We start from the raw sequence: 14,739 nt of genomic DNA, 5'->3' as shown, positions 1-14,739 counted from the left end.
GTTAAGAGATGGTACCTATAATACCCATCCCGAGTTCATCTGTCAACACAACACACGCATCAAGCGCAACCGGTCTGGCGACTTTCCCGGGAAAAGGGACACTGGGACACTCCCAGGAAGAGCGTAGGATGGACAAAACCTCACCATAAGGCTTGGTCTACCTGGCAGGGTATTCCAGGCTTGGGGCAGGTAAAGCAAATCTCCTGGAGGCTTGGGTCCCCTAGAAGGGCACATCAACTGCCTTTGGAATGGCCTCAGCAACACAGATACCAGCTTTTCAAGCAAGAGGAGATTTTCAGCCACCACAACAGTAAGCAAGTCTTCATAAATTCTCCTGGGGATATTAAAGTTAACATTGTTAGGCTCACTTTGATAAGAACTAGCTCTGAGCTTGAATAAAACCCACCTCATAGGCTTGCTTATCTTGCATGGAAGAAAAGCCAAGGGAACAGTTTGTTTTGATTCTGTAAAATAACTAGTTTTGGGCAAGACCTGCTCAGAACATGCAGAATATCTTTTAAAAACAAAACAAACAAGCAAACAAAAAACAAAATAGAAAGAATAAGTTGTTTCCTATCAGTCAACTCAGTAAAATCTCCTGAACATGGGCAGAAATTCCTATTGTTTTAAAGCACACTCAGAAGGAACAGAAACAGTCATCAGAGACTGCACAGTCCTTTGTGAGCATTTTCCTATGGTATCCCTAAATATAATAAGAAAAATACTAATATATGCAATTATTTTGTTTTCCATTCCAGATACCAAATGTGTGGGTGGGCATCAACTCCAAGGAGGTAGGCAGTGAAAACAGTCTACAAAAAAAGTTTGATACAACTTTTTGCTAACCAAAGCCACAGATACATTTATATGAATTTAACTAATAAACAGCATTAAAATAATTGATCATTGTTCTCATTTTATGTTAGAAAATAATGGTTGACACTCTCTATTTAATTTGCAAGAAGTTATTAAGTAACTTGTCTAAAGTTGTATTCCAATGAAAAATGGAATTTAATTACAGTATTTTACTTAAAAAACAACCATCTTAAGTGCATTGGATTCATTACAAAGAAAACTAAGTAAATTAAAAAGCATTTTATATTTGAACCTGATGTATTCAGCACTGAAAATGCTCATTTGTATCTACTGAAATAAACTGTTATTTCTGCCTTCTGTTTCCCCCAAAGCTTTAAAATTAGCAGATCTCAGTATCACTTTTTTTTTTTTTTTTTTCCTCAGAGCAAAAGGAACAAGCCCTCCTGCTTTTTAAATTCTCCACAGGTTCTCCAGCTTTGAGTCAACTCACAACTGATTTCTTTGTCACAATTTCTTTTTCTGAATGTGCAGAGATGACCCTGCTGCCAATGGTTCCCTTAACACTTCCCCAGGCTCTGACTCCAGAGGCATCACCAACAGCTTCTGCACTGCAGGTAGCTTTTCCATAGCCATCACTTTAATTATATATTTTAATAATTATAATAATAGTCCATCACACTAAAGATTTGACATTTCAGATCTACTTTGAACAGGGTTTATTTATTAAAAAAAAAAGGGAGGGACCAAGGCTAAAAAAGAATGGGACCTACGAGACTCAACAACAAAACTTTTGACAGATTTACTTTAAGTGTGTACAGGCACTGGTGCTGAAATAAAAGAACTATATTGAAAAACAAGTAAAATAAATTTAAAAAAAATATCACACATGAAGCTAGGACCAAACCAACACTAATCACCCTCAGCCCAAGCCCTCGTGGCTTGCTGCCTCTTCCACACATCCTAGCGGCAGCCACTCCACGGACAAAGGCGGCTTTCTCCCGCTCTCAGCGCTCAAGAGGCAGCGCGGTGCTCCAGGGAACCGCGCGGGACTCGCATTCTTCCTCAAGGGCCTTCACTCGAGCAGCCACTTCAGGCCCGCGGAGCTGCTGCCGAGGCAGCGCGGGAGGACGGAGCGGCTGCGAGCTCGGCCGCCACACGAACCTCGCGGAGAAGACAAGGGGGGAATAAAAACCCAGCAAATGAGCAGGACCACCGAAACGGGCACTCTTGTCACAAGGGAGCGCGGCCGTGCGCTTCAGAAGGGGACTCTTACACCACACGACTTCCGCGCTCGAGCAGACGAGCGATAGATCTGCAGGGGCAGCAGAGCGGCCCTCGGCGCTTCCTCCCCGCTCCTTATTCCCGATATCAAATCTCCGTGCCCATCCCCTTGGTAAATACAGGCCCGCAAATGCCATCAGTTTGTGCGAGAGGCATCCTGCACACCACGAGCAGCTCTCAGCACTCAATGGCTTCTCCCAGGATTTTCCCCTCTTTGCTCCAATCAAGAGGAGTCTGGATACTGGAATAAGCCCTTGGCTCAGCTGGTCTCCTAAGGAGGCCTTTGAAAAGCAGGATGAGCTCTGCAGAACTGGACCACAAAGAGCCTCCACCTTGTCCACAAGGAAACTCTTCATCGTGAGCTCTTCTCTACAAATACCTTCCGCGGCAGAGCAACCTGGTGTCTGAAATTAGGAACCTGAAATTAGTGCGTGTAACCCAGCTGTATTAGGATGCCCTAATAAACGGGATTGACACCAACATTAAGGGCAACCTCACACGAGTGGCCTCCAACAGGCTATCTCAGCAAGGATGAGATGCCACGGCACCACTGCTGGCACCCCCTCTGCAGCTGTGGGGATGAGAAGATACGTCCCCAAGTGAAATGCCACTGGTGGGACCCATGCGGCCCATGTTGGGACAGATACAGGCCCTGTTCCATGCATGGCCTCACAGAGCAAGCCAACGTGGAGGCAAAGCCAACGTGGAGGCGCCGGCTGATGCTTGGCCTGTCACAACAAGGGCCTCTGAAGCCTGCTCTCCACTACAGCAACTTCTTGACAAACGAAGGGAAATCTCCACGGAGCAACACCGTGCTATCCTGGAGCAGTTAATGTGCTGCATTAAGTTTAATAAACTACATAAACAACCGAGCCCTTAAAAACCTCCCAGTGACACCACCTCTCCAACAAGGCCAGCTATACCAGCTGTACTTTTGGCCCCCCAAAATGCAAGGGAACTTCCCTAACTCTGCTTCCAGATATCAGTACAGAGCCGTTTGGACCGTTATTCCGCAGATTAACAATAAAACAGCCTTGGGAAAGCAGGAGGGCGCTCACCACAGTGGCCACAACCGACGACGCCCACTTCCTGTGGCCGAAATTCTGCTGGAACCGTCTTTAGCGACGCCAGTTTTACAAGTTTTTTTTTTTTTCCCAATTTTTTGGGAGGTGGGGGGGGTGGAAAGTAATTGCAGAAACTTTTCCTAATCTGACACTTGCTAAACCCCCTTATTAGAAATGCGGCGGCGCGGGGGCCGCGGGGAAGCGCGGCTCGCCTCACAATTAGGAAGGCGGCCTCGGCAGCCCTCCGCTATTGTACGCGGTGGCATAAACCCCCCGGCGGCCTATCAGCTCCCTGGCAGGCAGGGGGCTGCGCTATTCAAAGCGAGAGATACAAGCTGCAGGGCAAAAACCTGGCAGCTCCCATCTGACCCCGCAATCCCCTCCCGGTGACAGCTCCAAGCTCCATAGCAAATTAGGCCTTCTCATATTACAATTGGAGGAGACAGATTCCATTAGCAGTATCTGAAATTGAGTGGAGAGCTGCTCCGTTATCAGACTTGACTCATAAGCGCTGCTATTAATCAGAGCTATGATAGCATTTATATATTTCAAGCTATCTGCTGCCGCTGTGATATTCCGCTACAAAGGGTTGATGGGACTTAGGGAAGTGAACAATAGAGCTTTCTGGGAAAAGCAGAGTAAATCAAGAAAGTCTATGACTTCCGCACATTCTGAAGGGATTGCGGTTTACATAAATTTTCTCCCAATTGGAGATTGAGCTCTTCCTCATCTTACACATGGGATTTAGTTGTCACTCAATGGTAACAGCTGTGAAAAGGTGAAGCGGCCCACCGCTCAGAATATTGCCTCCGCTTTTAAAGCAATTAACCCATGAACAGGAGGATACCTGGTGATATCAAAGGGATTAAGCCAGGCAGTGCATTATTAACATTTCCTTGAACTAATTCTAACTCTGACTAGCTGTCAGAAAAGGCTCTTCAGTCTTTTTTTAAAAAAAGAGTTTTTTGCCCTGCTTTTTTTTTCCCCCTTGAAAATGAAGCACAGTTACTTCAGCCTAATGTGCCGACTTTATAGAAAAATGCAAATGAACAGATTTGTTAATGTCTTTAAATGGACTGAACTCAATGCCGTTTTCTTATGGGTATGAAGGGGGAAAAAAAAATAGATGATCAATTAGCCAGAGGTCACGGTAGATATTCCTCAAAAAGAAAATTAATACTTGAGTACCTTCCATTCTTCTGGCCCTCCTAAAACTTGGTAACTACTTGTTACTTATGCAGAGCTGCTTTTGAAACCATGAGGATCTCCATATTGCGCTACAATGGCAATAATCTAAAATAATCTGTAATCTGGAAAATCCAAATACGCTCTGTAAGAAGATTCCGTATTCTCTAAAGCGCAGCATTTTAATTTGCTGCTCCTTGCCAAACGGAGCAATGGTCAAGCGTGGGACAACTGCAAAGAATACGTTTGCTACTTGGGGTAATGTATTCCTCCCTCGCTTCGGATTCGTAACACTCGCTTCTGTATCGTGGCTCTTGGAACATTTAAAATTGCCCCGAATCCCTACATTACCCACAGCGAAGATCCTCTTGAGTTGATCTGTCTGAAAGGCAACGCAATCAGAAGACGAACGTGTAAAGCACTCTAAAGTGTAATTTCATCAGCGCACTGCGCCGTGAGGACAACGCGGTAAATTAACCGTTATCTCCCTGTGCTGGGAGCTTCGTATCGGCGCTTTCCGTTTAACGCCGGCGTACGAGCCGGGAACACTTCTCCCTTACACCTAAGCTTCTTCAGATCCTGCCAAAAAAAAAAAATAGTCGACTGTTTGGTGGTACTTTTGCTCCTGCAAACCTGTTCAGCTGAGGGATGTGGAGTATTTCCCCACTAGCCACGCGCAGCTGACAACTTTTTCCAGCCCCAGCTTGTTTTTTGGAAGCAAACCCATTCCGACGGGCAGCGAATCCCAACTTGCACGCTCGGTTTTGCCTCCGCTGCCTCCTCCCTGGGATCGTGAGCTCACTCTGCAGACTGCAGCACAGGTAGCAGGATCTTCCTAAGGCTCCAGCACGCTCGAGTCACCGGGGCTCTTCCCCACAGAGCTGCAGGGTGTAAGAAACTGCAGCAATAAATCCAAGTCAATAGAATAAGCACCACTTCCAAAGCACCCTGATAATTTCATTACAAAATATTACTAGCATTCCTTTTTGTTACCAGTGGGAGAACACTTAGATCCAGTTTGCATCTACATCTAGAGTACCCTGCACAGCACATTGGTATGGGCGGAAAAGAAAACCATGTATTTACTAGTCTAACACTTAACATAATAAATGGAGCACCATTGGAAAAGATGTGCTCGATGTAATGCAGGTCTCCTCCCTTCAATAGCCCATGTGCAACACACTCAAAGCTGCCAAAAACTTGCAAAAAGTATTTATAAAATGATGCCTTCTGTTGTCCTATTGCACCTGCAATAAGCTAGCTAAGCACATAGGGCAAAAAAAAAAAAAAATGGAAGGTATACCCTGAAAAAAAATGCACTTAATGCAATGAAAACTATACAATTTCCCTTTGCAAAGGAAAACGCAAAGAACGCATCATCTGTGCAGAAAATTACACTTTGGCAATCATGTTATAAGAACATAATTGGTTTACTTTGTAAACTTGCTATGCTTTGCCTCCCACAGTAAAAACAAAATATTTAAAGACAATCATATAGTCGCACTTTCTGCGTCCTAAAAGCATAAGGCAGTTCCTCTGTGTTCCAAAGTAAAGATGAATTATTTGCATCAGTTATTAGCAGTCTAAGAAAACTCTTTGTAAATGCCATTTTACGATAATTACAAGCAATTTATTAAGACTGTGTGGAGGGAAAAAACATATTTGATAACTAATTCGACAGAGCAAAGCGCTCATTCAGCGATGGTCTGGATTACTGACAAAGGACCATTTTGCACGAACGCGGTCCAACAGAACTTTGGTTTAAGATGCAAAATCTACGCTAGAAAAAAAGAAATAAATAAGAAACGAGGTTCTTTCCATCGATCCCAGCAGCGGCTACGCAGAGCGCCCTGCACACAATTACCTGGGAGAGGAGACAGCGACTAAAGGATAAACGTGCTGAGCACAATCCGATCCTAATCCCGCGTGCGCTGCGACGGCCCCCCTAAATCAGCGCCACTATTGAGGCGATCAAAACTCCCTCATTAAGCAGCAAAATAAACGATCCTGACCCGCGGATGAATAAACTTGGGAAACGGCTCTTAAGCAACCCCCAGACTAAAGCATCAATCTGCCTGCGGAATATATTTACACCACGAGCACGTGGAAAATCCATCCCCCCGTGCTGTCCCTGCCTGCCCGCGACGGCAAAGGCGCCCGGCTCGTGGCTTCGCGGCGACAGAAGGAGGGTTTGGGAGGTTAAGTGCGGGTCAGGCGCCAAATGAAATTGTAACAGCCCAAGTGACACCGAATAACGTCTTCTTCCCCGCGTCAGGAGGGCCCAGGGAGCCCCATTGCCATAGCGATGGCTCCCTGCTTTCCGAAGGGCGCCTATTGTTCGGCGACCGGGATTTGCCACTCGCGCCGCGCCGGTCCCCAGGGCCGTGTATTTATCAATGATTTGTGCCCAAAATCTGCATGTTTTCATGCAAAGAGCGGCGCTCGCGGAGGGCAGCGCGAGCCGCCGCTTGGGATTCCCGACAGGGGGAAGCGCCGCCTCGACAGCCAAATTTTAATGAAAACGCAAAAATACCAAAGGGTGGGAGAGAGCAGCTCGGATCCTTCGCAAGGGGCTGCGATGCGGGCTGAAAATAAACCCCGGTGCCCTCTGGTATTTTTAGGTTTTTGAGCTGACAGGGCCGATAAGCAAATGCTTGCAGGAAGAGTTTTTAGGTATATGGCAAAAGAAAGACAAAAAACTTTTGCTGAATGAGTTATCTTTCAAAAAAATCAATTTTAAGGTGCTTAAAAGGAAAAGCATGACTTGTGGTTTTTAAATAATACTGACCCATAATGCCTTAAAAATGATTGAAAAAAAATCAACTGCTGCTAGACTTAGTAATCTACTGCCAGACAGTGCTTTATATCTGTGCAGTAACTTTGTAATTTTGTATTTGTCTTAAGAGCCTCTATCATCTCTAATTACTATATTTTCTGTTTTTCACACGTTTTTAAATTGACAGAACCTATATCTTCTAAATCCAATTAAGCAATAAAAACGTAAACCTCAAGAAGTGTTTAAAAAAAAATCCCAAATTTAGCTTGGCATTTCCCTATTGCATTTCACATTCTCTAAAGCTAAGAAAACTTTCACATGATTTCACATACACAAAATATGCATGTGAGGAACTGTCCTGCTTGAGTTAAAACTACAGATTTGGGCAGACCTTCACAACTGTAACAGTAAGAACAACTATAATTAAAAAAATAAAATAAACCAAAACCCAATAATCACATACATTTACCAGCACCTTTGGGAGCTTTTAATATAATCAAAATGAACTGGGCTCTGACCCTGCAATTGGCCGTGTATGTGAGATGGCAACAACCACTCTGAACACTCCAGAATACGCTTAAAATACAGAATATCAAGGTAAAAAGCACTCACTCAATTACACATATACAACACTAAAAACAACTGCTTTCAATGCATGAGCAGAAATTGCTTGAGCAATTCCTAAATGTAAAATATTTTCAATATTTAATTTAAATATTTAAATAAAAGTATTTAGGAATTGCTCAAGCAATTTCTGTCTGTTTGCAAATACACTTTGCAGTCCAATACCAAACAGGCATTAAGGTCCCCTGTGCAGCAGGTTACACAGTCCAACAGCAATTCCTCTTTAACAGGAAGATCCTTGGGACAGATAAACCCTGCGGAGCCTGGGGCATTTCTCACTCCCCCTGAAGTTTAGGAGAGCGCAGGGCTCCCAGGCTCTGACCTGCTGCTTATTCCTGCTTCTATTTCTAGGGTGCATATGGTCGCAGGGAAGCTTTACCCGAGGGGTAAAGTGGCTCTATTAACTGGCTGAAGAAAACTGCTTTGTCAAAATAATCTCAGTTATAAAGCGCCGCGTTTTGTCCCTCCGTTCAAAGACTGCATCAACGATTCTGATATAATTTCAGATTTCGCCAGCGTTTCCAGTCTACCAACGTGCCCTATTTTCCCTGTAAAAGAACATTAGAAATTGTTTGTATTGGTTGCGATAATCCTCTCAAATATGGGTCAGGCTAAGGTTAAGAGCAGAAAGAACTTCCACATCAAAGACAACGAGGAGGGTTAACAAAATCCCAAACCACGTGCAGCTCCAATCGCCTCCCTTTTTTTTTCTTTTTTTATTTTATTTGCAGGGTTAGAGGTCTGGGCAAAACGGATGCGTTACGGCAGGGCTCCGCAGAAGGCAGCACCTCAGCAAAAGAGGCAGAAATGGCCAATATTGATCTTTTTTATTTATCTCTCCCTGGCTGCAAGAATATCTGCATTTTTGCAGGCGGGGAGGCCACACGGGCACCCAAAGGGAGCAGGTAGCAGGCAACTGCCCGCCCGCCTCCTCCAAGAGGAGCAATTAAATTAAGTTCGCGGTTTACCCATAGGTGAAGCTCATCTTGTTAATTTGAACAGACCATCTGCATCTTTATATAATGACAAACTTCATTAGTTCTGGTTAGTTAAACTGATCAGCGAGTTGTGATAATGAGAGCGAACAACCTGTCACGCCTTTGTAAGGCAACGGGTGCCTTTTTTATTATTGCTATTATAATTATTTAAAAAGAAAGGGGTGGGGGGGGGGGGAGATAAAACCTTTTGTGCAGGAAAGAAGGTCAAATTCAGATTAAACTACTGTTAGTTTATTCAGAGGAACATAGGGAGAAACACAGGGGGAAACGCACTAGTTGGGGCACTTTGGGAAAGGTCCCGAGTCGCGGTGGAAGCGCCCGGGCAGAGGCACAAGGAGGAAACCCCGACGCCGCCGCCGTTACCTGGACACCGTGTCAAAAAGCAAAGCGGCTGCGGCTGCTCCCAGCAAGGCGCAGAGCAGGTTTACCCGGAACGCGACGGACCCGCCGGGGACGAGCCCGATCGCCAGGGCGGCCAGCAGCGTGAACAAGGGGTAGCCGGGAGGGTGGGCAACCTGGGGACACAGCGAGAGGTGCTTCGCAACGCGGCCGAGGAGCCGCGGTCCCCGCGAGCGCGCCGAGGAGCCCGGCACCGCGCCGGGTCCGGCGCCGGCAACGAGGGTCTCCGAGCGGCGGCTTTGCTGTAACAATCGTTTCGTGCCAATTTTAACTTAGCAAATATTTTCTTTAGTGGATTTGGCTCCACGCATCACCCATAATAATGAAGCGCCGAGAAAAGAGGTGACACATTTCATTATCGTCCCTTAAACGGCTTGTTGTTTGGGTTCACAGTATATTAGGGTCATTCAAAAGGCTGTTTTTTAAAAAGCAGATTCTGAACTATTTTATTGGTTAGCAAGTTGAAAGACCACACTGCTATCGGATTACCACCACGCTGACAGTCCTAAGGTCTTGCCTAAAGGGATCATGCACCATAATAAAGTTTATTAAATAATAAAACTTATTAAAATTGTTAACCCGATTTATTTTATTCTCCCCAGCTTATACAAAATTTGGGTTGATAATAAGCCAGCTACTGTATATACAGTAAAGCCTTTGCTTTATAATTTAGTTTAATTGGATTTAAAACTTGAAGTAAATTGTCGCGTGCTGTACTTATAAGTTAGTAAAAACTGTGGTTTGAAAATAAATTAATCTACTTTACTCCATGCTTAATTAAACTTCCTTAATTCCTAAAACTGTTAATGAGAGCATTGATTAAACAATAAAACTAATACTTACTCCAAGCTCATATGCGGCTGTGATCAGCTCCCCTGTGAAAAAATAATGTAAAACCAATAATTACTATTAGGAAATGACACTCCTCCAAAGTTTTCAAAATCCAAATGCTTGCATTGGGGTTTTGCATTAATTTGACTGGATAAAACTGTAAATCTGTAGAGATTTAACAGCATGAAATTTTCTAAGAATATTTTCTCCCTCTGATGTCATTGCACAAAATATCTTTTGTTATGTTTTCGCAAGACTTTTATGAACAGATAAGTGAAGGTGTAGGTAGACTCTGTGACAGAATGGCCCAAAATATTCAAGTCCCGGGCACTACTGCCTCGGTGTGTGTGTGTATATGTGTACATTTAATTTAAAGCCAGGAAAGCTCGATTCGGTAACTTCCAAGCCTTAGAGCCAGCAGAGCTTACGCTGAATTGTCCCTTAACAACCTGGTTGCGTCTCATTAGAAAAAAAAAATACAAACAAAAAGAAAAAAAAAACCCACAGCTTTATATTTTTAAATGGCGTAAAAATAATCATTGCACATGCAGAGCCACAACCGCGTCTCTAGGACTGGAGCCGTCCTCTGATGCTAGAGGAATTCTTGCAACATCTGCTTCAAAAGCAGCTCTTTTACCTGACGGTGGATCCTACATTCGGGTGCTGTCCGCATTATGTAATAGCAGGTCGATTTTGCATCTCGTTTGCATTTTACGCCAGGATGAAAAACTGCCACAGAGAGACTCACGCTCGCATAATACTTGGCTTTTTTAGAGCGTTTACACTGAGGCATTTTGCAACGCTGCTGAAATGCATATTTAAAATACATCCAATGCGCGCAAATACATTAAAGGACGACAGGCACAACAAAAGAGCATCTAAATTAAAAATTACAGCTGGCATTCGGTCACTGCCCAGAACAGAGATGACTGGAGACACCTTGCAGCCTTCACTACCTTTGAGAGAAAGTCATCCCCCCTTTTCTTTTACTTCTCCCCCTCATACTGAGCGATCTAGTTAATGCTAATTTCTGGATTTGCCAAGGAGGAGGCATCTTTGCCCCATCATTACGCAGAAAATACCCAGAATGAAGGGCACGGTTGCTTTAAATGCTAAATAAACAGTATTTTATTTCTGCACGCTATTACTTCATTACCATCCAGCGAAAGGCCTAGGCATGAGAAAAATGGCACAGTTAACTTTAAATCTCGACAGCTTCAGTAAACAATATATTTTAAAAGGAAGATGTAAGTCAACCTATAATTGCTGCTCATTACTGCTGTAAAATTACAGCTATCATCCAGTGCACGCGAGAAGCCCAAGGGACAGCCCTCGGGCTTGCTGCATAAAAGCCTTTCAGAGGGGGCTTTTACTGCACTGGCAAACGCTGCTTATTTTTATTGCTATTTGATCCTAAGAAAGTTTCGACCTATTGCCAGGTTGATAAAAGAGAAATAAAAAGCTGATGCCGCCAGAAACGTGTCCCGAGTTTGCTCGTTTACTGCCCAGCAGGGCTGACGTTTGCAAAGGCAGGAGGATGCCCAGCTCTGTTCTGCACAGGCAGGAGCAGCTTTGGCCTTTCCTCCTGCCCAAAACGCTCTCCCGAGGACACCGGCATCACCTGGCTTAGCAAAGCCAGGGTCAACCTCCTCCTTGGCCACTAAAGGCAGCTCGTGGGGCTGAAATCCCGGTTTTGCTCCTGATTTCAGACACGCAGTTTCTCCTCCGCTCCTTCCAGAGCCACCGTGTCCATATAGGATCTTGGGGATGTCCACGTTGCAGCCTAACCATCCTCCTGGCACATCCTGGCTTTTCCTAGCAAATCCCCTCCGGTTCCTCCTCAGCAAGGTGCAAATACCTGCAAGGGGCAGGTGGAGCTGAACAACTCATTACGCCGCACGCAGCAAAAGGTCACGCTAATAACGGAAACCCTAAATTAGCCTTGCAGGGACTTTCCCAGCACGCGGGCCCCGGCTCCTATGTGCAGTTGCTAAGCAAGGGGAATTACCCGCTGCCCAACGCGTACACGAGCAGCAGGGAAAGACGGGCTGGGGCTCCCGGGAACGTTTGTCCCCGGCCTGGACAGGGCACTGTGGTCCTAGGCACGAGGCACAAGCCAGAGACTCTGCCAAATCCTTCTGGCACTGAAGGACACATGAGTCTAAGATGCCTGTTACTGCCTGCAAGATTACGCCCTACCAGGTTAATAAATATCACCATGATACTGATGCAAAGCATGGGCTAGAACAACATCAAAGCCACACAGGCACGAACCGACCAGAAAGGTGGATATAAATAAAAGAAGCGCGTGCCCTTTCCAAGCTTTGAAAGCAAAACAGCCAGCTCTGCCTAAGGAAAAGGAGGGAAGCAACTAACACTACCCCCTACATCACCCCCCAGGCTGCAGGCCCCGTGTCTGCCGCTGGATCAGGGAAAAGGAATGAAGAGGGTGCAGGGAAAGGGCGGCCCAGCCTTTGGGATAGCTCGGACAGAGGCTCTACAGGTCTCTATCCCAGGAAGAGACCCGGGACCCTGTGGAGATGCTGCTTCCGTATCCTCCTGTCCCCCCAGGCAAATCCACAGCTGCTTGGCCTCATTCCCTACAAACGTGATACAGGTGATTTAAGTGCTGAGCATTATATGCACAAAACTTGTATAGGAAGAACACAGCATCAACATTGTGTCAAAAATTGCCTTCGGTGCACTTCCCAGGAAGGGAAATGACCCCAGGCAGCCTCAGACACAGCCTCAAACTGAACACTATTTCCACACAGTCCCTGGGTAAATGCACTGCTGACTGCCCCACTCGGTTCCCAGAAACGTGGGAAAGCGGCTGAGAATGGTCTTATCCCCAGCAAGACTTGGAGCTGCTGCCCAAAACATCAGAAGAGTTTGTGGGTTTTTTTCTTTTCTTTTTTGAACTTAAGTTTAGTGCTTATTAGGCCCCTTTTGAAGCTGTTTTAACCTGTGGATGTTTTCAAAATAGCTAGAAAATTCATCCTCTCATTTCTTTACTGAGATACTAAGCAACATGTAAAAGCTGCCAAGGAAAGTACCTATTGCCTTTTACATTTTAGGATTACTGCAAACTTCAGGAGCAATTAAAAATATAGGGATACCTTAAAAAAAAATGGTTATCTTCCTCCTAAGGAGGAAGAACAGTCCTGCCTGCAAGCCCCGACTCACTTGCACCAAGTGTTGTGCACCTTGTACACAGCAGCCTGTCGCCTCCAAAGCACAACTGAACCACGGGCAGGTTCCTTTGGGGCACCTGGTTGGGACAAGCACAAGAGGAAAAAAGTTGGGATGAGGCTGTCTTGGTGAAGCTTCAGTACACACGAGCAATTCAGGCAGCAGAGACTTGGAAGAAAACCCAAAAATGAGGGATGAGAGGTCATGGGAAGGGTCAGGGTGAGACCAGCCAGGGGATATCTGCAGAAAATGTCTCAGGTGACGTCCCCACGCTGGTGGGATGCACTTGCTGGGCACTTCTGCATCTCCAACAGCAGCACCACAAACCACACGGAATCCTGAATGGAGCAGGGATTTTTTACCCCATTTTACCCCCCCCCCAGGGGTAAATTTTTACCCCATTTTACCCCCAGGGTGATAACTACGCAGGTGCCTAGCAAGAGAGTTAGAGGCAACCAGAGACTCCTCTTACTCAATTTACTGATGCAGATTTTGTAAAACCTGCTAAAATGTGAACTCACAGATGTGTCCCTCGATCTGGCCACTAACAGGGTCTCTCTCTCTAAAGGAGAAAAGAGAGAAAACAGAGAAAACAGCCCCGATTTCAGGAGTTTTGTGACTGATTCCTCTGCCTGAAGTTTTAACAGAGGACTGACATATGCTGTATGCTTTTATGTGCATTAATAAATATGCCCACATGCTGTGCTGGGAGGTGCCTCCATGCCTTAGGAAATTAGGGTAAAAGCAATTCTGTGCCCTCCCCAACCCCAAAAAGGGGATAAAACGAATGCAATAACCCAAAGAAAATGGGACAATTCCCGTTTGGCTGGTTCTGTGCTGCTTTTCTTGTTTGGCTATTGACTCTATCTAGTGGGATAATTTACATTAAGCAAAGAATGAATCCCAGCATCAATTTATCATCTAATCAGGAGAAACTGTGTCCTACTTTGTTATGTTTATAATGGTTATTTGCATCCTGGAGGCAAAAACCAAGCTCAAGTACAATTAAAAACCAGGTTTCAGAAGCTTATCACAGAACTAACAGCTCTGAGCAAAGGCACCATGTGCATTAATGGATGTTCACTTCCCAACAGGGAGTACTTCAGAAGACAAAATGATAATAACCAAGAATATATTGATTAGCACATATTAACTAATAAAAGCAGAATAAGCAAGGACAGTCCTTTATAAACTTTGGAGCAGAAGCAAAAGCCACGAGGCAGACACCAGCCTACCAAGGGGCATATTTGAGTATCTTGTCTAGAGCGTGGGATGTAATTTCTCTGGAGAGGGGATTTAAAAATAAATTATTTCAATATTTGGCAGCTCTGACTAGCACAACAGGGTCCCTCTGATCTAGGCTGGAGCCTACAAACGTGGATATACTAAAAATGAACAGCTCCCAAGTTGCAAAAACGTCTATCTGCAGGCCAAAATGAACTCTCTGAGCACCAAATAACCAGGAGTTTTGTGTAACAAAATCTCTTGTCACTTGAAATAATTGTCACTTGAATCACTACTCACCTTGCATGCAAAGAGCTATGTTAAATGCATGCTGCCTTAAACATAAAAC

General features: G+C 45.0%; 1 protein-coding gene across 1 annotated transcript in view; it reads right to left on the bottom strand.

Moving 5' to 3' along the window:
* TMEM260 (transmembrane protein 260) overlaps positions 1–14,739 on the bottom strand; it is a 35,438-nt gene that overhangs the window by 18,053 nt on the left and 2,646 nt on the right. The window contains exons 2-3 of the mRNA XM_088539170.1: positions 9,987–10,018; positions 9,108–9,259 (exon numbers count right to left, since the gene is read on the bottom strand). Of these exons, the coding sequence (XP_088395296.1) occupies positions 9,108–9,259; positions 9,987–10,018 (184 nt within the window). The remainder of the gene's footprint in view (positions 1–9,107; positions 9,260–9,986; positions 10,019–14,739) is intronic.

The sequence above is a fragment of the Tinamus guttatus genome, unplaced genomic scaffold (genome assembly GCF_059628265.1).
Source record: "Tinamus guttatus ecotype Peru unplaced genomic scaffold, ASM5962826v1 Tinamus_guttatus_pri_ptg000048l, whole genome shotgun sequence".
Classification (NCBI taxonomy): Eukaryota; Metazoa; Chordata; class Aves; order Tinamiformes; family Tinamidae; genus Tinamus; species Tinamus guttatus.
Note: the sequence above shows the minus strand (reverse complement) of the source record. Positions and strands in the feature narration are given on the sequence as shown.